General features: G+C 48.8%; 1 protein-coding gene across 1 annotated transcript in view; it reads left to right on the forward strand.

Moving 5' to 3' along the window:
* LOC147893406 (uncharacterized) overlaps window positions 1–25,297 on the forward strand; it is a 157,449-nt gene that overhangs the window by 109,708 nt on the left and 22,444 nt on the right. The window contains exons 10-12 of the mRNA XM_087386610.1: window positions 15,087–15,184; window positions 15,318–15,366; window positions 15,450–15,494. Coding sequence (XP_087242736.1) covers window positions 15,087–15,184; window positions 15,318–15,366; window positions 15,450–15,494 — 192 coding nt within the window. The remainder of the gene's footprint in view (window positions 1–15,086; window positions 15,185–15,317; window positions 15,367–15,449; window positions 15,495–25,297) is intronic.

Genomic DNA, 25,297 nt, shown 5'->3' on the forward strand with positions numbered 1-25,297 from the left:
AGAGCACAAGGGAGAGCCCTTGTTGTATGTACCAATTTCTTTCCTAAAGAAATAAATAAATACCGGAAGGGGCGCCAAGTGTTTGGGGCCAGTGTGGTGTCTTGTACTTGGTTCCATTGAGCAGGGGCACTCTAGCCTCCATCCAGTTATTTCTCAAGTTGTTTCTAAGTGGTATTGTTTAAAGTTAAGTGGTTGGAAATGATGCAATGTGGCTGTGAATAATGAATATGCAATGCAAGTTATAGTCTACTGCCCTTTAGGAAACTGAAGGCCGGTTACAGTGTAGTGAGACTGACTGAGGAGGGGAAAGTTGCTGGCTGAGAGGTAGGGGTGAGAGAGAGAGGTAGCAAACTGTGGTGGGGCATAGTGAGTCGGACTAAGGGGAGTTACTACTGGTTCAGACAGCGATGATGATGACGATGATGGAATCTCTGGTGCTGCCTGGTACTGTCACAGCCAAGGGTAGTCATCCAAGGGTGGTGTAGAGGATATAGGTAATGAGGAAGGGGATGCTGAAGATTATGATGATGCTGATATGGAGGCTGAGGCTGATGTGGAGTTTGAGGCTGTATGAGCAAAGGCTTTGTTGGCTGCTTTCTGTGTGTGTGTATATGGCAGTGCTATCCACCTGTAGGCCACTTTGGTTGCTGCGTTTGTTCACATCCTCAATCGTAAGCTACTTCTGTTGCCTCTCCTCCTTTTCGACTTTCTCTTTCTCTTTCTCCTTATCCTCCTTATCCCCTTCTCCTATCCTCCTTGTCCCTTCTTTTGTTTGGTATATTTTTTTTTGCGCAAAAAAGTAGTGCTAGTTATATTGCTTGAAAATGAGAGTACAAGAGGGCCTAAAGGCCAGCAGAGTGCTGGAAGAACAGCTCTCGATGGTCCCAGTCGCGAAGGAAGCGCTGTCTCTTCTCCTTCCCTGCCCGGGACTCCCCCTGAATCTGATCCCACTGACCCTTGAGCGTGTGAATGATCGTGCTCCAAATGTCCGCTAGGGTCTGGGTAGCAGAAGAAGCCTGATCTCCTAAGGTCTGCGCGCATCTGAAGTCCAGATATGCCAGCCTGCAATACTCCCTATGATCTCCCAAACTGGGTGTCGAGTCATCGCTCGTGCATCTGTCTCTGTCAGATGCCAAGGGAAGCTGTCCATGTATGCCCAGGTGGCTTGCGTGATGAAGAAAACTGGATCCTGCCTAGAGAACTCATAAGCCAAGTGATGTCCCATCTCGGTGGTGCACGAGCAAACGGCTCCCCAAGTGACCGGTCCTAGCTCGGGTGCAGCCCTCGCTAAGATCCCCATGACTCCCTTCCACACTGTCTGAGCATGCGAGCAGCTCCAAAGGCAGTGCTTTAGGGACGACTCCTCCTGAAAACACATATGGCAGTGTCCCTCCTGCCCCATCTGCCTCAGCCAGCTGCCAACTGGTAGCCCCTTGTAGGCCACCATCCAAAGAAATTAAGAGATCTTACTCGGCCGCCAGCTTGCCCAAAGAGTCTTCCAAAATGTGCGAAGAAAGACCAGAGATGTCCCTTGGGCATACCAACTATGTGCTTGTGTGGGTAGCCCGCGCTGGAGAGCCCCAAGAGCGCGCCTACCAGTACGCGCACTGTAAGAGAAGAAGGGGGTAGGGTTCTCTGAGGTCTCCAATGGTGACCAACGCCACTCCCCTGGGTCCCACTCCACCTCTGTCAAGGAACGGCCCTCCCAGATCCAGAGTCTCCAGTCCTGGTCCTGCATAATCAGGGGGTCTATATGCCACGTTTTCCCTTGCAGCCCTATGATGCGAAGGCGTTGCCAGGGAAGTTGGGGGTCGATCATGGCCTCTCTGCTCTGGAGACGGCTATCATCGGCGACGGAGAAGAAGTGAATCGAGGAGTTTGAGAAAAGGCCTGCAACCACCAAAGGAATGCCACGGGGTGTGAACTGCCCTAGCCACCTCTCATCTCCCGGGAGGAGCTGTTTGGTGAGCATGGGAATCCTCCAACCTGCAGGAACGGCAGCATTGATCTCCGCTCGCCGAGCTTGGATCCCACGTGCCGTACCTACTGCTGCTGCGAGCTCGCCTGGGCTCAGCTGGCTGTAGACGTCCCTCCAAACCCGAAGCGAGCGCGCGGGCCCACGCACCCAGAGCGCCCAAGGGATATGGGATCTCTCTCCAAGTTGGCGACCTGTATCATCTGTCACCTGGCTGCTCTAGATCAGGGGCTGTCTGTCTATCTCCTCTCGGCAGCTAGGGGGAACCTGGGAGAGGCTGTGTCGCAACTTCCTCCAGACCGAGACGAGGCTACGGAGGAAGGGGGAACGGGGCTGAGTCAGTGGGGCAGAAGTGAAAATCCATCGGATAGACGGCTGCCAATCACCCCCTCTCTGGGGGTACATGCGTTGAGACCATGCTGAAGCAAGAGCTTCCACGTCTGCCCTCGTGGGGTCATACCACGGATGACTAACTTGCCAAGTAATGCCTGACTCTGCAGTTCTGGATCTATGATGCCAAGGCCGCCCTCTGTCTGGGGGAGAATGACCGTCTGCCAGGCGACACGGGCTCTGATGGTGCCGGAACCATCTGAGCCAGACCAAAGGAAGTTCCGCACCAGCCTCCTCAGCTGGGCTACACACGATCTCGAGAAACACCAGCAAGAGGCCACGTACCAAGCGGTGGCAAGAAGGACCTGGTTGACCACAAGGGCCCTGCTTGCCAAGGATAGTCGAGCCGTGCTCCAGAAGGCTAGCTTCCGTCGTATGGAGACTAGGACCGATAAGAACTGCTGAGCCGGCGTGATATCCAGGCCTACCTGGAATCCCAGGTAACGTGTCGTCTGTCTTCTAGGGATCCAGAGAAACCCCAGGAAAATACCCCACTGTGAGCTGGCTCCCGGATCCGTAAGAAAACCAACTGACTTATGCCAGTTGATTTTCGCCCCAGCGGCTAGGCAAAAAACCTCTAAGGATAGTCTCACTCGCTCCAGTGACTCGATATCATCCTGCACATACAGGGCTGTGTCGTCTGCATACTCGGAGTCTAGAAGTTCTGCATCGTCCCGAATAGGGAGGTGCATCCCTCGAAGACCAGTGGTACGGGCTCGTAGGAAGTGAGTCATGGCCTCTGCAAAATATAGGAAGAGGTAGGGCGCAAGCGGGCAGCCCTGACGCACCGAGCGCTCGAGGGTGAATCTCTCCCCCATCCTGCCGCTGATGATAACCCAGCTGGAGGCCGACCTGTAGAGGCTAGCAATACCTCTGATCCACTCGTTCGAGAAACCGAACCGAGAGAGTGTACCTTCCAAGAAGGACCAGTCTACCCTGTCGTACGCCTTCTCAAAGTCAAGGAGGAGTATGGCAAGGTGCTGGCCACTGTGCTGGGCCCACACCGTCGCCTCTGAGAATGTGAAAATGTTGTCCAAAATGCTGCGATCTTGGACAAAACCAGTCTGGGTGTCATGGATCAAGTCATGTAGCAGGGGACGGATGCGGCTACTGATCATCTTGGCGAGGATTTTGTAGGCAGTCGGGAGGAGGGTGATAGGGCGCCACTGTCTGATCTCTCGACGGTCCCCCCCTTTGGGGATGAGGCAAATCAAGCCTGTCGCAAGGCTCTCTAGCATCTGTCCGTTGAAGAAGATATGCTGGAAGGCTACGAGCAAGGGCTGGTGGACCTGCTCCGAGAAGGTGGTGAATAAAGCTCTGGAGAGCCCATTCTCACCTGGGCATTTCTGCCCATCAATAGCGCTCACCGCATCCTGTATCTCTGCCACGGTGAAAGGGGCGAGAAGGGAATCACTCATGCTAGGTTGCACGAGCGACGGTGTATACCTCCACACCTCCTCCCTTTAGGTGGGCACGAGGGTCTGGGGGCTCCTGCTGGAATAGGGATTTGTAGAAATCTGTCGCCAAGTCCCGGACCTCGTCTGGATCTGTCCTGACACTACCATCCTGCGCTCTAAGAGATCGGAGCTGTTCCCCTGCTGACCTCTGGCCATGAGTCCTGAAGAACTCTCTGCACATCCTGTCGCCTTTCCTAGCCCAGAAGTACTTGGAAGCATGAAACGAGAACTGTGAGCGTCGCTGGGTGATCTCCTCTAGCATGGCTCGGGCTCTAACCTCCTGTTGTCTGAGCTCCTCAGAGCCTGGAGAAGATTGTTGCATCCGCTATATCGAGGCGAGATCTCGTCTGAGACCCCTCTCCTTCGCCCACCACTGCTGCCTGACCTAAATCGCCTCCTGCTGACAGATGAGACTAGACTATGCAAGAGCTTGAGCTACCTGTGCTGCCATATCCCCCATGGGGTCCCAATCCTGCTCCCACAGGTCCACTATCCTGCTGCGAACCGCTGCTCTGGAGTAGATGGAGTCTGGGATCCGGCATGAGCGTGGAGGTAAGGAGTGAGAGGCTGAGTCCAGGACTAGGATGACTGGGGCATGGTCAGAGAGGGTCGTCCCTGGAACCACTCCTGACTCTCCACCTCTGCCTAGCGCCCAATCGCTGACATAGAAATGGTCCAACTGCTCCAGAAGTCTGCCTCCCTCCCTCCTGTAACCCCAAGAGAAGTCCAGACTCCCTGTCCATCTGCAAAAGAAAGGCTCCCTCCAGTTGTCCCGACCTCCCACAGTGAACAAGGAGGAGTCCCAATCTGCCTGCTCCGTCTGAGCTATACCGAGGAACTCTGGGCCCCGTCCCTGCTGATCCTCTAAGGTCTCAAGGTTATTGAAGTCCCCTCCTACAATCCAAGAATCCATCTCTGGCAATAAGTCTGTCAAAGAGCTCCAAAAAGCGGCTCTCCGTCTGAGGTCGGTCGGGGCATAGATATTGAGGATGCCGATGCGGGATCCCTCAATATTCAAGCCCACCCAAAGCGCTCGTCCTGGGATCAAGGTGCCAAAACCACACACATGCTGAACTAGAGAAGCGTCGATGGAGGTACAGACACCCCCGCTCCTCCCCTGCACGCCAATCGAAGGTTCCCAATAGGTGTGGGAGCGTCCTGTGAGGACCTTCCCGCAAATACTGGTCTGAGAAGCCGAAAGCTTGTGTTCCTGCAATAGGAGCACATCTACCCTTCCCACCAAGGCTGGCTGGAGCTCCTGTCTGAGCACCATCTTCCTGGGGCCGCGGGTTCCTGATGAGTGGAACCCGTTGACGTTCCAAGAGATAATGCGTGTACTCATGAAGAGGGGAGATGGGCCACAAACAGCTGTCTGCTTGCGGTCGACATCGAGGTGGTCGGAGGATGTCCAGTGTGCAGTCGCAGGCGCTTCTGTGAGGGTTTCGAAGGAGAGGCCGGATCATCGGACCCATCCTCTAAAACCTTCAACAGAGGGGAGAGGCCCTTCGTACCATGGTGGTAAGCTCTCTCTAACCAACTCGACGCCTCTGCCAGGGAAATACTGTAGAAGCCCGCTACCTCTGAGGTCCTCCACGGGCGGAGCCCTTCCGCGTAGACCCACTCCAGAGGCGGTCGAATAATGACCAAAAGGCGGAATCCTTTGGCGCTGTGGCGCGATTGCAGACGAACGTCACCCTCCTTCCACTGCTGTTGAAGAAGCTCCGCCGCTCTGCTACCGATCCAGTCCTGCACCTGCTCCTGGGATTGATCCCGAACGTTTTCATTCATCCATTGCTCATTCCCGTCACTGGTGATAGTGAAGGAATAGCTAGGACCATCGTGGGGGGCAAGGACGGACACCTTACCCTCCGCCCCCTTTCGGAGGAAGAAGATGTTGATGTCTAGGCATGCAGGGAAGGAGCCAATACCCGCTGCATCCAAATAATCCCAGGGACCTGCTCGGTAAAACTCCAACAGTAGAGCTCTAGGAGCAGCCCTTAGGTGTGGGGACGAGGATGAGGAGTCTGAACCAGAGAGAGGGGTGCTGGCTATCGAACAAGCTGGAGTGGTATTGGCCATTTGCGGGGAAGGGCCTCTCCCCTCCGTCGGGCCAAGAGGGATAGGCGCGGGGGAGGTCTGTGCTCGCTTCGGGGCTGCAGGTGACGCAGGTGGAGGGGGGGTTCCCTCGGGATCATGCTCGAGGGAGAGGGGGGGCTGAAACCAACGGTGCTGGGGGGGATCCTGGAGGGGGGGGAGGTAGGGGGACCGAGGAGGAGGGGGGAGGGGAGGGGGGGCGGGGTGAAGGATGAGGGGGAGGCTGGCTGATCTTCTCCTTGCCTTTCTCCTTCCCCTTACCGGGCTGCTGCTGATTGGTGATCACAGGGGGATCTTGCTGTAGATGGGAAGGCTTTTTTGGTCCTGTTTTGTTTCCTTTCCGTTTTCTTTTGACCTCAGTCCAGCCTTCCCCTTCGGGAGGGGGTGTCGATGCTTGGCGGGGGGGATCCTGAGTTGCCTCGATGGGGGCCTTTTGAGGTTCTGTCCTCGTGAAGCGAGGGCAGGAGCGCGCCTGGTGCCCGAAGCCGTGGCATCTCAGGCACTGATCTGGGCGACCAGTGACCATAATGCGCTGCGTCACCACACCTGAGTCCGTCTCAATCTCGAACTCCGAGGGGATACTCTGCGGATCTAGGACTGCCACTTTGACACGTGGCACCCCTTGGGCTACCGCCGCATCAACGAAGGTGTCCTGCATGAGCCAGCCAAAGTGCGTCCCCAGGTCCTTGATGATCGGGCGAAGCTCGGTTGCGAGGCCTGGGAAAATGAGGGTAACTGGATGGCGAGGAATGCGGAAGCGGGGCATCGAAGTCTGCTACACTGAAACCCTTATACCATGGGACCATAAGGATGATCTTCCCACCCACAGAAGTAGGGGACCGTCTGACCATATCGCTCGCAGCCTGTGCTGAGGAGAGCTTGAGCCAGAAGATACCACGTCCCATGAGTGCAACCTCCTCAATGTGGCTATCCTCAAGGTAGAGGGTGGACTGCAACCAGTCCCTGATGTTTGCTCGTGAAGGGGCATAGCCAATGACTCTCCCATAAACGGATGTCTGGGAGAAGTCCGTGGCGGCCTGCTTCACCAAGGAGACTTGATGCTCTGTCAGTGTTATGCGGTAGGCTGATGGAGGGGGGGGGGGGTCCGTCTAGGCCACCGGTTCCGGGCTAATGGCCGCCATACCGCACCGACAAACTGCGAACGCTCCAAAAGGCGGGGGAATGAAAAGGAAATGGCAGAGACGAAGGAGGGGGGAGTGGTACGGAGGCGGGAGAGGAAAGAGGGAGGGATGGAGAGGTACGGGAAAGCGGGAGGGAGAGAGGTGGTGGAGAGGGAGTGAGTGGCGGAGGGGGAAGGAAGGAGGAGGGAAGGGGGGGGGGCAGCGCAGCGCTGGGCAGGGAAGACGAGGAGGGAAAGGGAGGGGGTATGGCAGCGCAGCGCGAGAGGGGGCGGGGGAGGAGAGGCGAGGAAGGAGGGGAAAGGGGGGGGCAGCGTTGCGCAGCAGCGGGGAGGGGGAGGAGGGGGCGGGGGGGGGGGGTAGCGCAACGCGAGCGGGGGGAGGCGGGGAGAGGATGGAGGGGCGGAGAAGGGAGGAGAGGGGGGGGGGGATGGCGGGCGGAGAGGGAAGAGAGGGGGACGGAGGGGCGCGGCGGGAGGCGACGGAGAAAGAGGAGGGGGAGGGGAGAGGGGGCCGCGCAGCGCGAGGGGGGGTAGACGGGAGCGGGGGAGGGGAGGGGCATTCGCAGGAGCTTTCTAAATGAAAGTTTTTTTTGTTTGGTATAAGGTATCTCTTGCTGAGATCTATGAATTTATGGAGGGTGGGAAGGCGTACAGCCCTTCCTACTTTCCATTGTCTGAAACTGGAAGAGAAATGATATGACTGGACTGAAGGGAACTCATAAGACACACAAACAAACTTCATAGCAGCCTTTGGGCGTTTCTTGGCGGGTTCTTGGCAGTTTCTTTCAGTGTGTCAAAAACCCAATCCTTGGTTGGAGGGTCTTGGAAGTGTGCCTGGAAGCATCACTTCTCTAGTCGGGCCCAAGCAGCCCGTCCTCGTGTGAATCGTGCCGTAGCTACATGGGTCATCGTGAAACTTGGTCCGGTGAACACTACCCCCAAATATGTGTAAGACTGCACTATCTCTAGAGGCTCGTCATGGTATGTGAAACTATTGCGACGGGACACTGCTCGCGAGGTGTTGAAGATCATAACCTTGGTTTTCCCAAGGTTAACTATCAAGTCTCTCTCTTTGCAGAAGCCTCTAGATGTATCTGCAGTCCCTCTGTTGAGGATGATATGAGGATTATGTCATGTGCGTACAGCAATATCTGCACCATCGGGTCAATCATAAGTGAACCCTCTCCTCCTAGGCGATTGACAAAAGAAGTGATCTCGTCGATATAGAGCCCGAAAACAGTCGGTGAGAGGGTTCAGCCTTGTTTCACTCCGATAGTGCTCTCAATCCAGTCTAATAGGCCACCTGGGGCACATACCTTCCCTCTGACGGACTCATATAGACTCATGACCCCCCAAATCATGATCTCTAAGAGCTGCAACTCTTGTAACCTCCTGATCAGGTGAGAATGTGGGACAGTATGAAATGCCTTACCAAAGTCTACGAAGCAAGTGTAGACTTTCTGATGCCTCAACTTCGCCTCCTCAATAATAGCAGCCAATGTGAAAATGTGGTCCAGGGTGGAGTGTTGTCTCCGAAAATCTACGTGCCCAAGAGCCGCTGTCTATGACCCTCTGTGTGGCTACTGATCTCCCTCTCTAGTAACCGACCCATATATCATAGCCAAAGTGTGGCCAATCACAAGAGTGCAGTAGTTCCCAGTGTCCATGGGATCACCTGCCTTGTGTATCGGTACTATGGTGATGGTGCTCCAGATAGGTGGGAAACCATGGCATACGGCATGGTTAAACGACTGTGCTACGATGCGGGTCAAGATCTCCTGTCCATGTGCAAAGTGCTCAGTGCGTAGTCCCTCATGATCTGGTGGTTATATATCCGGAGAAGGGCAGCCTGTACATTCTTTGCAGTAAACAAATGACACGTAGTGGGTTTGGGCATAGAGGACATATCAGGTGGTGCGTGACCTGGGACATCATATAGAGAGCATGCATATGTACGCCAGACTGCTGGATCTGTGATGGGGATGGGCGACTTTCCCTCCAACAAGAGCCTCCATCCCGTAGTAGGATCTCCTCCGCGAAAGCATATGATCACTTCATCCATCCTATGTATGAGGAAAGCCCGCTTCTTACGCTGTGTCACTCGGCGTGAGATCCGCTGTGCCTCTGGTGAAGTCAAGTGTCCCAGTGCTTGCTCATGTGTAAGGTGGGCTTTGCACGAGAGAGAGAGAGAGAGAGAGAGAGAGAGAGGGAGGGAGGGAGGGAGGGAGGGAGATATTAATGTCCTCGGAAGAACTCGCGGGTCTATGGGATAGAGTGATACAACATCAAAAAGATCTCATACAAGACTCTGTGGGCTGGGGCAAGGGGGTGAGCTAAAGCCCTTGCCAAGTACTAATCTAGTGTCTAAATAGAATAGAATAGAGAAAATCAGAATCTGAATCAAGAGTCAGGAGTATCCAGATCAAGTCAAGTTAGGTCAGGTCTCTCCGCTTGGCCATGAAGATGTCACGTATCTATAACTGTCGGGTTGTCTCGCGTCTAGGTGGTGGCCGCGGTCGCTTCGATCTTAGTACCTGTCGGGCTACGTTGATCGTGATCCCTCGTCTCTGGCTCTGGCAGTCCCCTACAAGTAGTGTTGTGATGGGACGAACCTCAATGGTGTGCGCTCTAGTAGTCCGAAGAGTCTGGTGTGACCGACTGTTGATCCAGGCTGCTCTCATGTCGACAATCTCCTCATCCTCAACTCCTTTGTGTCCAGGAGTTGTCTCGAAGGCATAGAAGTCTATAACCTGTCTCTGAGCTGGGTCCGGCTCTGTATCTTGTAGTCTATCCGGTGCTGATAGTGCTCTGGCTTGTCTCAGTAGTGCCTCTCGGTGTCGGCGCATCTCCATCAAGTACAACCCTACACAGACCTGGTCCTGGAAGTGTATCAACCGAGAGAGCGGGCCGAAGCTGGTCCTCTCCTGATAAAGGCAGTGATATCGCCCTCGCATCTCATAGTAAACCGGGCAGCTACATAGGAAGTGCTCCTCAGTCTCAACGGTATCCATGTCGCATAGTATGCAGATCCTGTGTTCTTTGAGTAGACCTGTAGCTCGGCCCCCGCCTCAATCCTAAGCTGATGGGAGGAAACTCGCATCTGGCCAATGGCAATTTGGAGTGCATGTGAGACTCCTCTCTCCTCTAGATAAGGAGGTCGGATAATGAAACCATCATCAGAGACTCTGAGGAAGTGATCACGATAGAACTGCATCTTGGTGGGGAGCGGTTGGTCCCTCAACCAAGTCTGGGATGTGGTGAGCTGGAGGAGGTCTAACCGTATGATACGGTTAATCTCATCGTGCGGAAGTCACTCAGGAGGGGCATCCATGCTATACTGAAATGGGGGTAGTCTGTCCATTTGAATGCCATGGCTAGTCAGCCATGTGTTTGTGCGTGCATACCAGGTGGCTGCTCCCTCACCTGCTAGGCATCGGGTTGATTCCAAAGCTACCCTCGGTAGTCTCCAATGAGGCAGAGCCCATACCCTGTGAATGAAAGTCACTCTCTGGAAGATAGCATCTACATATAGTGGCGTCATGGCAAACTTTGCCTATACGATCTCATGCGGAAGTGAGGGCTTACTCCGTATCATCCAGGATCCCATTGAGACCTTTCCACTAACATTGGCTTATAGTGCCTTCATTTCTTTCCCTAGTTGGGCATTTCAGCTCAATGATGAGTTTATCATTCTCCCCCGATGATCCGGCATGGTTCTCCTTTTGCTTCTCTAATTTCTTGATTTGTTCCCGGAGTGAATTCAGCTCATCATGGATAGATGGTTGAATCTCCCCTCCTTCCATTGTATGCCTTGATTTAAGTGACTCATTTTCCTCTTGAAGCTTTTGAAGGTGTTCTTGTAATTCATGTATTTTTGAGGCATTTAGGTCTATTTCAGTTTGCATATTCCCTATCATAGTTTTCATGGATGTTTGCATTTCAGTGTGCCATTTGCTCATCCGGAGCTCATTTTCTGCTTCATATTTTTTGCCTTGCATTTCCCAATCAGCATATATGGATCCCTTCTTTCGTAGTGATTCAATATCACTCTCAAGCATTTTGACAACCTCCTATTGCATTCATGCATCCTTTTGTATTGGCATCTGAAATGTTTTGCCCCTTGGCCCAAATGGTATTGATCTTTCTCTCTCTTTCCCCTTGTGTCTTTCTGTCCGGGCTTTCCATGATGTATATATTTCTTCACATGAATCAAATCAAATCAAATTAAATAAGATGAATGAATCAGTCGAATCAGATTGAGGGGGGGGGGGGGTCTTCCTGGTGATGCAATCGGCGGCGCTGTTGTGCTACTGTCGGTGGCGCTGCTGTAGGTTGCAGCTGTTGGTGCTGCTGCTGGTGGCGCAGGGCGGCCGCGCTGCCTTAGGTAGCTGTCTTGAGCAGCTACTAGCAACTGCTAGCAGCAGCGGGTGGGACATGGACAGCAGCTTGGCGCAGGATGGGCGGCCCACTGGGTGGGCGGAGCAGCAGAACTGGCGCAACAGCAGCGGCACATGCAGGCGGCGCAGGCCCAACGGGGGGGGAGAGAGAGAGAGAGAGAGAGAGAGAGAGAGAGGTAGCATAGGTGAGAGGCTAGCGGGTAGAGCAGCGTAGGTGAGCATAGGTGGGTGGGAGAGCAGCGAGGAGCGATGGACGTCAGATAGGCCGAGGCGAGCAGCGATGAGCAGACGGGAGACGGACGGTGACGGTGAACGATGGACATGACGATGAGCGACGGGCGTGACCAAAGACCTAAGCGATGGACGGACCAGAGAGAGAGAGAAGAGAGAGAGAGAGAGAGAGAGAGAGAGAGAGAGAGTTTATTAAAGTCTTTGGAAGACCGATGGGTCTATGAGACTGTGAAAAACCTAGTACAAACGAGCTGTGGTGGTGGAGCTACTAAATGAGCATCCACATCAATGCAAAATGCAAAAAAATGTAGAATCGTGGTACTAAGTCCTAAGTACAACATAGTCATGTCGGTGGTCGACTATATATCAATCTCATCATCATCATCATCAGGGCATCAGGGTGGATGAGGCAATGGGGGCATGAAATCAGCGATAGAGTGTTGTCGGCCACTCATAGGTGCAGCCCTGGCACGTCTCCTAGGGCTACCGTGACCCCTGTCGGTTGGGCCCCGATTGTAAACAGGGAGGGGATGTCCCCCAGTGTGATCTGTGTGTCAACTCTCTGTCTGAGCTGTCGGGTCACTGGCTCCGGGTCACGGTCATGTCGAAGCGTTGTCTCGTGAGGGTCCATGTGATCTGGCTGAAAAAACTCTGTGATAGAGCTCTGAGAGGGATCAGACATGGAAAAATTCTGCTCGTGTCTCCGTGCTCGAAGTATCCTTTCACGGTGTTTGAGTACCTCATGAATGAAACGTGCCAAACATCGCTGGTTTGCTCATATTAAACAGGACACTTGAAGATGAAGTGCTCCTCCTGCATGTCACATAATGTGCATATGCACCTCCTTGGGTAGTCGCTCTGCTCTGCCGCTCTCGATACGAAGTCTATGATGATATGATTGTATTAAAGTCCGCTTGAGACCCTTTAGGGTCTCTGGGTCTCTATTAACTAATAGTGGTCTTTTACATCCAGTGGCGGAAACTTTACAAAGCAGCTCACTATATTGTGAGTACTTTGTTCGCCAGCTTGAGTACTTTGCCGTGGTTTCCAAGACTTCCTTAGGTAGCCCCCTAGCTTTTTGGCTGGTTGTTCCAACAGATTTTTCAGTGTGTCCCTGTTGTCGTTGTATTTCTCTCCGATGTGTGCATAGGCTCGATATCTGAGGAGCACGGGTGTTCATTTTCTACCTCCCCTCTTGGTATCTTGGGTCTTGCCCACCTTCCCCTCTCCACGTCCAGGTCATGTGTACTGGTCCTTATTTTGCAGGCAGCAGATTAAATGCCTCTTGAACATTGGAATTTGGTATATCTTCCCCGAGGTATTTTTGCATTTCTTAGCTGTCCATCAGTTCAATTTCCTACTTGTAATACTGCATTTTTGCCCCAGTCTGTAGCATTTTAGCCCCAGTCTGTGTTACCAAATTTCTGATTTCATATGCATCTTCTGGTATACCAACAGCTGTTATGCCCCAGAATTTCATTCATTTCATTCCCTCCATACACCATCCAGTGGTCTTTGTAGCTTGCATTTCTTTGTGTGGTATCCTGCTTGCACCCATCTTCTCGAGCTTGCTGACATCTTCAAAAGAGTACAGGTTATAAAGATAGAGATTAAAGATAGGTGTGTGTGTAAGGTAATTACCGTATGGGATGTTGTTGATTGCAAGAGTTACTTCTGGTCTTCTTGTATTTAGTTATGCTTTATAGAAGTCTTTTTTAGGTGCTCCTAGTCTTGCTGTATTTAGTTATGCTTAATAGAAGCCTTTTTTTGGGGGGGGAGGTGGGGAAAGTATCTTGGTATCTTGCATATGAGGGCTTTTTCCGTGTCTTTACTGACCTTATAACTCTTTTATGGCTGCTACAGGAATCTCCTCCAATGTCAAGTCTTCTCGTGCCACTTACGTAGCTGGTCTTGTTAAGTTGTCTTTCTATGGGCTACTCATAATTACAGCCTAGTTATCACTGTATTTTTGCATCATTTTCTTCATCCAATGTGAATCATCTTTTTAGAAATAGCATCCTCCCAGACATCTTTTTTTAATGTCGTGTCCGTTCATCATCACTATTGTGGCTGTGCTTTGGACATCACAAGTTGCAGCTCCAGCTGCTATTCTTATTATTTGTAAGTTCCATTATGATAGGCCCTGTAGTATTTGTGGAGATCAATGTATCCTAGGAAAGTAAAGCTTGGTTAACTTTATCCCCCTTCTCTTTTGGCACATGAGCATATGGAATTCACCCGAATACTTTTATGTGTGCCACATTAGGTTCATGACTACTCCATGTCTCCTAGTGTATGTGTGTGTGTGTGTGTCTCTCTCTCTCTCTCTCTCTTGAGGCTGTAAAATCTTGTAAGGATTCCCCTCCTACCCCGGAGCTAGTCTCTACAGTCAAAGATCTTTTTCACACTGAAGTACAAACTGCTAGGAAGGAAGTGTTTGTGGAAGTTGACAGCAAAGCAAGTAAGTCTGATATCCAAGCAGAGATTAAAGAACACGAAGCTAGATGTGATAATGCGCTGAAGATTAGAATAGGGGGGCTCCCAAAAGATCGGTACAAAGAGGAGGATACATATAGTAAAATATTGACAAAGATCAAATCAAGTTTGCCCAACATCAAATGGGTGAATGATGATGAGCAGGATGATGATGACTCCAGGCCAGCTTCTATTTTGCACTATAGAGGTCATGCAATCCTTACACTGAAGTCAAAAGATATGTGGATCAAGCTTCTTCGACAATCTTACAAGCTGAAGGGCACCAAAGTATGGATAGCAGAGGAGCTTACACAAAATCAACTCAAGATTAAGGCAACTGAATTAGCTAAAGTCAGGGCTGCCAGAAAGGATGGAAAATGGGCAGTTTACCGTGAAGGGGTAGCACTAATCAGAGATTTTAAATCAAAACCAAAAGACTCTCAGTCTTAAACTGATGTATGGCTGTTTACTCTCCAGAATATCATGTAGGTACTCTAAATAATTGGGGTTGCTTTTTGCACTCCTTGGAAGCTGCCATGTGCCCTCCCTAAAGCAAATGTACTAGAGGGTTTCTTGCTGTCCCATAGACCTTTTGGTCTCCAGTGGACGTTAATAGACTTTCTTTCTTTTTTTCTTTCTATATATATATATATTTAAAAAAATAAAAAATAAAAAAATTTGTGGTGTTGGTATATTTGATGCATTAAGTACATTTGTGCTTTGGTTGCTTTCTTAAAGAGCACTAAAGGTTTCTCAATGGATTGTATGCATGTGATCTATTATACTCCATACACTATGATTTTGGGAATTACACCTTAAGGAAATTTTCACTATTGGTGGTGGTTCAAATGTCAAATTCAAGTCAATTTGTTGGCAGCCGTGTATTTTATATGCTTTTTGTTGGTTTGTGTCGTGAAAATGTGCAGGTAGACTTTCTGGAACTGTATGGTCGTACACTTAACGTGAAGGATGTTGGTATCTCATGTAGAGATGGGGGAAGATTCTATAAAAAGAAGGCAAGACGGTAATGTTCTCAAGGAGGGAGTCCATTTGCATGTTTACATTTACAGCATAATGTAATGGTGTGTACCTACAGTACATTGCCCGTGCTTCCATGGACCCATCTATAGTTGTTCAATATCATACTCTGATTGCAGATTTCTTGATTCGAAGAGACCACACTTATTGTCTGTAGAAGATCCCCAAGTAAGACAACTCCTAATCATGCTTGTTTCACTAATTTTTCTAATCCATAGTTAAACTAACACTGTCTGCTTGGGCATATGCAGACACCAACAAGCGACATTGGGAAAAATTCATTCAATTTCCAAAAGGTCAATCTATACTATTACCTTTCAATTTAGCCATTGTATGAATCAAGAGATTTAAATATAGGCCACTAAGGAGGGAGGTAGGAAAGGGAACTAGAGAGTCCATGTGTTTAGAAACCATACTATTGGAATAACCAAAATGCTTATTGGTTGGCCTTTACTACTTTAAATGTGCTTTTTACAAGGATGCCAAATGCTCCCAGATACTTTTGGCCACCTCATATGCTTTACATGATTAATCACTTGAGGAGTACAGTTTAGGAATATGAACGACCTCACCCTCGCATTGATGCGGTCCCACAACTGAGACCTTGGCCTCCTCCTACTGTAGGATCTCTAGGTTGGACACAAGAGGATCAGGCTTGTCAACTCCTACCAAAATGAAGTCTTCCAAATCAGTTTGACTATAGTACAAACTGCATCATGACCTGCCAAACACCATAGTTGAGGCCGTCCAATTGATGAAGGTGGGCAAAACCGGAATTTTTGCCTTGCTCTCCACCATCTCAGCGAGGGTAGACATGTCAGAGTGAAGAGACAGTCGAACTGGAAGAGAGAGTAGATGGGAAAGAAGGTATAGAAGGGGAGTGTGAAATCCCACTTCGTAAAAGACAGCAAAGACACTCTCATTTTCTCTCCCTTTCTCAATAGATACACTAGGGCCTAGGACAATCGTCGGGCTGGACCCCCCCGAAGGTTTTTATTCATCAGAGAGAAAATGCAGTACACGAGTTCAGCGTGGAAGCTGTTCATACCAATTCCAAACGTGAATGAATCATTACATGAGCTCTTAGGCTCTCTTTCTTGGCAACAAGCCACTTGTCAAACTCTACATTACTTCCTAATTACATGCCACTAAGGGCAACTCTGGAGTCTTCGAACCACTTGGTCACGCGAACCGCCTCCTAGACTCTTGTTAGGCTCCATTTTAGGAAAATAACTCTTCCTAGTACCTGCAACAATTAATTAAAGGGCACCACCATGGTACCCATTAATTGTTAGCGCTTTGCATGCAAATAACACACTGTGTACTAATTCTAGTCACGGTGGGCGTCCCCACTGAACACATGTGCACACATAACAAATAAATAAATAAATATATTTATTCTCTGGTTGACCGAAGTCAACACTCTTGATCATAATTAAGGGGCTTTGACCAAGGGTTGAGGCACCTTAATTATAGTCAAGTCTCTCCAACCAAAGTTGGCACAACTCTCCAACCGAAGTTGGTACATCTTGGTTAACCGTAGTTAACCTTCTTGGTATAAACCAAGTCTTCCTGACTGAGATTAGGCTTACTTGACCGAAGTCAAGTATCTGTGACCGTAGTCAATTCTTTGACCAATAGAAAAACTATTTTGACCATAATTAACCCAGATGGAAAAACTCTTTAATTATGATCAAATAAATGGTCAACTGTACTTTGACTTAGTGACACACTATTATCTGTTTACTCCTAACTAATTCTTGATTCACGGGCATAGGCACCTCAATTTTCCACCTAGCCAATCTCGGTGGTAGCAAGCTCTCAACAAAATCATTTGTTACGTGAAGCTTCTGCCTACTAAATTCCACCAAGCCCCAAAATTCCCTAGATGGATCTAGTATGCCACATGTCTTCTTTCTAGGGTCCCTCCTTAATGCATCATTTACCCCTCTCTTGGGATATCATTAAAACCATTTGCCCCTAGGCACATTTAAATGCATTTAGGTCCCTTAGCCTTAGATCCACCTAGTCTAGTGTCATGTCACCCTCACCAAGGACCTTGACCTTTATTCATTTTTGATCATTTACATGAAGCCCAAACAAATATAATACAAACATTGATCCTTTAAAGGAAAATGCCGACTGACCCTTGCGAGGTCATGTTACCTCGACTTGAGCGTAACATTCCTTCCCTCTTCAGGCATTAGCGTCCTCGATGATAAAGTCTGGGAACACTCTCCGTAACTGGTATACGGATTCCCAGGTAGCTTCTGATAGAGGTAGACCATGCTATGCAACCAACACCGTGGGTATCTTCCGATTGCGCACTTGCATTGTTCCTCGGTCCAGGATTCCTGTTGGTTTGTGTCTTGCATTATCCTCTATCTCCTGAAACAAAACAACACCCTCGATTAGTGAGTCACCTGTATGCAAAAATTTCTTTAAACGAGAAACATGAAACATTGGATGCACCTTACAACTCTGTGGTAATTCTAATTTATAGGCTACCTTGCCTATTCTTTTTAGAATTAACCATGGCCCACAATATCGAGGTGATAATTTAGCACACTCTCCTGCAGTCAAAGACTTAGAGTGCGAAGGAACTCAGAGAAAAACTTTTTCTCCTTCCTTAAATTCTCTAGCGGATCGGTTTTCATCCGCATACGCTTTAGCTCTATCCATAGCTTGGCGGATGTTAGCTCTCGCAAGTGCTAGCATCTCTCGCATCTGAACCACAAAGTTCGCAGCACTAGGCACTTTCTGACGTATTCCAACTATAGTTGGATTTGCTGGTCTATAACCATAGTTCAGCTCAAAAGGACTGAACCCTATAGAGGAATGTTTTCTATCATTGTAGGCAAACTCTAACAATGGCAACCACTTGTCCCATGTATGTTGCCTTAATGACACGTATGCTCTAAGCATATCCTCTGAAATTTGGTTGATTCTTTCCGTCTGACCATCCGTTTCTGGATGATCCCCACTACTAATTTCCAACTCAGTCCTTAGTGTCTCAAATACCGCAGTCCAAAAATGACCGGTAAATTTGACATCTCTGTCTGACACTATGGATTTGGGTAATCCATGCAAACGAAATATATGTCTTATAAACAAATCCGCCACTTGCGGGGCACTAACAGACTCTCTAGTTGGAATGAAGTGAGCCATCTTGGTAAGACGATCAACCACCACAAGGATAGAATCATACCCACCTTGTGTCATAGGCAGACCTACAATAAAGTCCATGGAAATGCTCTCCCACTTACCTAATGGTATCTCCAAGGGCTGTAAAAGTCCGGGTGGCTTCACCTGCTCTGCCTTACTTACCTGACATGAAAAATGTGTCACATATTCATGAATATGTTTTTTCATCTTTGGCCAAAAGAAATCTCGCTTCACGAGATCATATGTCTTCTCGACTCCTGGATGTCCCACACATGGGCTATCATGGCATTGTTGAATGACTCTCTGGCTGAGATTATTCTGATTAGGTACTACTACCTTGCCATTTCTTTTCAGCATACCATCCCTTATGGCATATCTTGCATAAGTTTGGCCTTTTCTGGATGCCAGGTCATCCTTTTCCCCAGGTTTGAATACATGAGCCTTAGGCCAAAGACTCTGAACGAACTCGTCCACCTTTTGAGTTTCTTTAATCTCGGTCATTAGAGCACTCTCTAATACCGTGAAACTCATATTATGCATAATGCGTGACAACGCATTAGCAACTTTATTATCCTTCCCTCTTCGGTACCGAATCGTCAAATTAAACTCCTGCATGAGTTCTGCCCACCTAGCTTGGCGGCCTCTCAAGTCAGGTTGTTTACAAAAATGTTTCAGAGTATCGTGATCAACATCAACATAAAACTCTGACCCATACAAATAATGTCTCCATGTTTTCAGAGCATGGACAACAACATACAACTCTAATTCATGAGTTGGCCAATTTTGTTGAGAGGGAGAAGGCTTCTTGCTTTCAAAGGCTACTGGCCTTCCCTCTTGGAGGAGAACTGCTCCTACCGCAATGCCACTTGCATCGGTTTTAAGGAAAAACGGTTTCTGGGGATCAACTATTTTGAACACCGGTCCTGAGACCACAGCTTGTTTTATGGTGTTAAAACTTTCTTGTTGATTCTGTCCCCATATAAAAGGTACTTTATCTGAGGTCAGATCAGTCAATGGTGACACTATTTCGGAATATCCTTTGATATGCCTTCGTTTAAATTGGACAAATCCCAAGAATGATCGCAAAGCGGTCAAACTCTGCGGGATTGGCCAAGTCAGTATCGCAGCCACTTTCTTTGGATCCATTTCTATCCCCTCAGGAGTAATTATGAATCCTAAATATTCAAGTCTTACCATACACAGTATAGTTTTCTTTTTATTTACATAAAGACTGGCTTTCCTCAAAGTACTGAACACTATTCTTAAGTGTTCATGATGCTCAGTAATACTTTTACTGAATACCTGAATATCGTCAATAAAGTGTACCATAAACTTTCCGATATACGGACGTAGTAAGTCGTTCATAAGCATGACGAATGTAGCTGGAGCATTGGTAAGTCCAAAGGACATTACCAAAAATTCATAATGTCCAAACCTCGCTTCTAAACGCGGTTTTATGCATATCCTCGGCTCTAATACGGATCTGATCTCTTGGACTTTGAGAAAGCTTACGATAGAGTAGACTGGGATTTTTTAGAGGGTACTCTATCTCGCTTTGGTTTTTTGAGATGCATGGATTAGAGTAGTATCCTCTCTCTACAGATCAGCCCATAGTCAATTGCTCATTGGGGGGGTAAGAGGGGACAGGTTTCAGATTTCCAGATCCGTCCGCCAGGGATGTTCTCTTGCTCCGTTTCTTTTTCTGTTTGTGGCGGAAGCTATGAGTATCTACATTAGATCTCAAGCTGATATTTATGGGCTAAGGCTTTCTATCCACCGGGAAGAAGAGCTCCTGGATAGTGAGTTGGCAGATGACACGGCTGTTTTTTTGGATGCCTCCCCCAGGACACTCACTTCCTTCCGGACAGCCTTGGATTTGTTTTGCACGGCTGTAGGTGCACACATTAATTGGCATAAATCCAGTGGTTTTTGGATTTGCGAGGATGACACCCCAGATTGGGGTAATGATATTGGCTTCACTTGGGTACAGAGGGGCGTCTCCGTCAGATATTTGGGCTGCCAGGTTGGGGTGGGCATCTCTCCTTCACAACAGTTTGCTCCTGTGTTGGAAAGCATCAGAAGAAAGCTCCTTTTCTAGAGCGCAACCAAACTTGACTTGGCCTCCAGGGTGGTGGTGGTTAACCAGGTTCTTCTAGCCACAGCATGGTTTGTATGCTCTTGTTGGTGCCACTCTAGGGATTGTATCACTCAGCTTAAGAGGCCTGTACGAAACTTTTTATGGAGTGGTCTAGATGGCACAACTGATGTTACAGCCAGGGTGGCTTGGGAGACCTTGATTCTTCCTACAAGAGAAGGGGGTTTGAATATCATCGACCCAGATCTACAGTGCAGAGCTTTACTCTGCAAGTTCGTTGTGAGAGGGCTTATGCCAAGGCAAGAGCCTTGGAAGGATTTTTTAATCAGATGCATACAGTCTCGTACGCCTACTCAAGAGAGGATTGGACACACAGTACTAGATGGGTTTTCACCACAGCCCACCTCAGGTCTCCCTCTTCCCCTCTTGTGGTTGCTATCCTAAAAGCATGGGCCAGCTTCAGGAGTACTCTTTGCAGGATTCCCCCATCCACCCGTGAAGAGATTGAAAGGCAGCCTATCATGCGGAATGACAGGATTTTAGATAAGCTTGGCAGACCACTTGGAGCTTCTCCTTACATGCAGTGGCCAAGATGGGAGAGGGGCCCTGCATCTACAGTGGGAGCATGGAAAGCCTTCAGGAAGCTTCCTGCGGACCAACAGGCCCAGATGGTTCTTAATCTCAGAGGGAGTGCAGGGAGAGTCCAACAGATTGATGCAGCCTTGCCCTTGGATTGGGTGGACTCAAATGACATGCCTATTACTTGCTCCACCTGGATGGGGGCATTTTCCAGATTGGGAGTTCCTTTACAGGTGATTGCTTTTCTTGACCCACATGTGGATGCCTTAGTATTTGATGTGTCTTCGGGGGGCAGGCTGTCCAGATCCACAGACGATATCTTGTTGGAGGTACCGTTTCAGCCAGTGAGGATAGTGGGCTTCATTGAGCATGGCTTTCTTTCACAGTGGTACTTGGATCCTGACCCGCGCTTCTCCTCGCCCTTGGCTCATGGAGGCTGTGGCTCTATGGAGGTGTCCCAATTAAGTTTTTGCAGTGGGACCTTGGGGAATGGGAATGGATAGATGAAGGGCACCGAAAGAAGGGCATCCCCTTCTTTCGTTACACGGTCAGTAATGCCAGGAAATTCCAGCTCAGCTATAGGGGTTGGAGGCCCACCAGAGCTCATCATTGGGAGAACTTTCAGATTCCTGCTGACTTGCAGAAATTTTTTTGGCAGAGACTTTGGAAATCCCACCGGAATAGAAAAATCACTCTCTTCTTTTGGCTTTCTATTCATGGTGGGATAGCAGTAAACCATTGGAGGTCCAAGTTCGGAGCTGACCCTTCTTGCACACTTTCCACTTGAGGTAATTCACTGGATGTATAGACCACCACCCTAGTTGTTTGCTTGTGATCCGGAAATTACCTAGGCAGTGAGTTGGGTTCTCTGGTTTTTGACGGCCAATTTTCTAATTGTACTTACCATATTTAGCTCCTTTCGGAAGTTGATTTGTATGGTGTCTTTCAAGCATTAAAGAAGTTTCTTCTCTGGAAAAAGAAATCAATATCTTTGCCCATACTTGGCCAAAACAAATACCTCTCCAGAGCCTGTGTAGTGGTAACACACAAGCAATCATCTATCAATCTTTCAAGGAATAATGGCTGGTTGATTCCCCCGCCTGCGTCTTTTGCATAATCTCCCCAAAGTCTTGTGCATATAGTGCTTGCATCTGTTCCAAGTCGTGATGATAAACAATAGTAACATTATCCATCTGGGACCTCTGGGATAGGGCATTTGCCACGCCGTTCTGCACTCCTAGTGCATGAACAATTTGAAAGTGAAACATGGACCCATCCCATACAATTTTCAGAGAGCTTAGCTTGAGTCAAGAAATACTTGAGACTTTTATGGTCAGTCTTGATTGTGAAATCAGCCTCAAAAGGGAATGTTTTCAGATTGTCAAAGCATGAGTTACAACCAACAATTCTTTTTCATAGAACTGAAGGTGCTTTTGGCATCACACAACCTGCTGCTTTCGTAGGCCACCACATGCCCCTCGTGACGTAAAGCAGCTCTGATACAATCCCCACATGCATCACAATCTACATAATTGTTTATACAAATCAAGAAGGACAAGAATGGGCTCAGTGGTCAATATCTTCTTAAGAGTCTTGAAGGCTGTTCTTTGATGTTTCCCCCAGCTGAAAACGACATTTTTCTTTGTCAAATCATGGAGTGGGGCTGCAATATCAGCAAAATATTTGGTAAACTGCTTGCGTACTTCATATACGGTTTTCAGCTTGGATCTTCGCACGATCCAACTACACCCATACTTAGATGAAACCAGCCTTCAATAACAAAAGGGCAGTGATCGTCTTCTACTCAGTCATAAACTTCATAAATGGCCACAATACACTGACTGGCTGAGTCCCGGACAAGCCATATCTGCATCACACAAAGGACCCATCTCTTTTGCCCTTATTCCTAACTTTCCAGCCAGCTCTGGAGAGATGAAGCTGGCCTTGGCTCCCGCATCGAAAAACATCAGAGCTGTTTGGTCTCTTATCTTGCCCCATGCCCAGCATAACTCTGTAGCATCTGTATTCTGAACAGCCCCAATCAAGTTTGGCAAAAGACCAGCAGTAGGCCTAGGCTTTTTATTCTTCTGATCAATTGTCTTTTCCTCCTTGTGCTCACCCTGCTCAGAAGGAGGGAACTTCTGCTTCTTATGTGGGCATTCAAAAGCCCTGTGGCCTTCCTCCTTGCAAATATAACACTTGTTGGCATCATAAAGAATTTGCTTTTCCTCATCAGACATGCGGGTCGGTACTCACCTTTGTCCTCCAACAAACTTTGCCTTCATGGGCTACGAAAACTTTCTGAACTTCTTAGGGGATTCCATCTTGCTGCCCTTTGACCTTGATGTCTCCTGTGAGCTTCCTTTGAACCCAGAAACTTTCCCTTGCATTAGTGCATAAGCTGTAGTGGCATTCTCAACCAACTGAGACATATTGGAAACCCTTGTCTTCGTGCACTAGTCCCGAATTTCCTTTGGCAACCCGCAGCAATATCTTTTAATTTGCTCGGTACATGTCTGTGAGAATTCACTGGCAGTAGGGCTTCCCAAAACTTCAGGGCTTCCCAAAACTTCTTATTGTAGTCCTCCAAATTTTTGCAATTTGCAGCATCCAACCTGTACCAGGCGGTCATGATATTCACCTCAAAAGTGGTAGTGAGCCATGCTACTGAGAAGACCTGCTTGAATTCGACCCAAGTGGTAGGTGCTCTGCCTTGCAAGAGGAGGTTGGTCCACCATTGGAGCGCATTTCCCTTCAAAAAGATGGCTGCTTTCGGACTTTGGAGGATTCTGTGAAGTGTCCACCTAAGTAGGCAGCATCAAACTATTGCACGAATGTCAAAGCCTTCAATCTGTCCTGCATCCCATTGAAAGTCTCAAACTTGACAGTTGCCCCTCCCTCCTTGTAATCTTTCAATTTGCCTTTAGGGGTGAGATTGTCATAAACGGGGGGCTGTAAAAACGGTGGGGGCATCACTACTCCCGCATTCTGAACCATTCCAGCCGTACCCATGGTGGGGTTTGGCATTCTAGGTCCCACTCCCTGCATCTGTGGCATCTTCCAAGTATTGCCCATTGTCCCAGGCATTCCTGTCTGCATTCCAGGCTGCATCCCAATGTTTGAGTACATCATATTGGCATTTGTAGGGGGCATTCCACCCATCATAGGTTGCTGGAAATTCTGCATTCCCGGCTGCGTGCTGCCCACAAAGCTACCTGGCATTCCAGGTGCCTCTGCAGATGGTGCCACCATTGCCTGAAAAATTGATCCCCCTCCGAAATATCCTGGATGCATCGTGGGCTGATGAAGGGCTTGCTGTCCCAGATTGACTGAATAAAAGTTATTGGCATTACCCGCTACAGGGGTGATCAAGTGCATCTCTGACGGTTGTCCACACCAAAAGAAACATGCCTAGGAGTCTTCTTATGCTTCTTATGTTTCTTCTGAGATGACTTTTTGCTTCCAGGGGAAGCAACCATAGGGGAAGGAGCTTGCATAATCTCTGTGACAGCATGTTGCAACTGCGACAGGGCTCCCGCTACACTTTGCATTTGTAGCTGAAAAAGTGCATTGGGATCAAGCTCCTTTGCCTCATCTACCTCATCCTGTGAGTCCTCCGCGGCATGCTCAGGAGAGACTAGATGTGCCTCACTGTCCTGCTAGTCCTCACCCCCGTTGGTACTGTGCTTCTCTTCAAAGCTCTTCTGATGCTCTGTCTTCGTCTTGCCCCTCCTGCTCAGAAATGGTCAATGACCTCTCACGGTGTGACATGCTTACTAAGATTGATGGCTATAGCAACAATTGCACTGAAGGTGTCCTTCACCCAACACTACCAGGGCCCACCTCTATAAGGAAGATGGTGACGATTCCGGCAATGGAACCACTGAAACCAGCCTTCGATAAACAAAAGGGCAGTGATCTTCTTCTACTCAGTCATAAACTTCATAAATGGCCACAATGCAAGCTTCAGTCACTTCAATCACTTAGCACAACTTAGAAACAAGCTTCAACAACAACAAAAGTGAGGCTAGAATGCCCCTGCTCAATGAAAATAGTACACAGTGCACTCGCTTGCCCCAAATGCCTTGGCGCCCCTTACGGTATTTATTTAATGCTTTTGAATGGAAATGCTTTACAATAAGGGTTCAACCCTGCACTGTTCCTCTCTGCAAATCCTCTACTTGTCTTCAAGGCATCTAATCCAAGTGCACTACTAGAATTCCCATTGGCAAGGCATACTCAGGCATTCACTTCTGCTCT

Source organism: Dipteris shenzhenensis, chromosome 15 (genome assembly GCF_047967505.1).
Source record: "Dipteris shenzhenensis isolate YYH24624 ecotype China chromosome 15, Dip_SZ_1.0, whole genome shotgun sequence".
NCBI lineage: Eukaryota > Viridiplantae > Streptophyta > Polypodiopsida > Gleicheniales > Dipteridaceae > Dipteris > Dipteris shenzhenensis.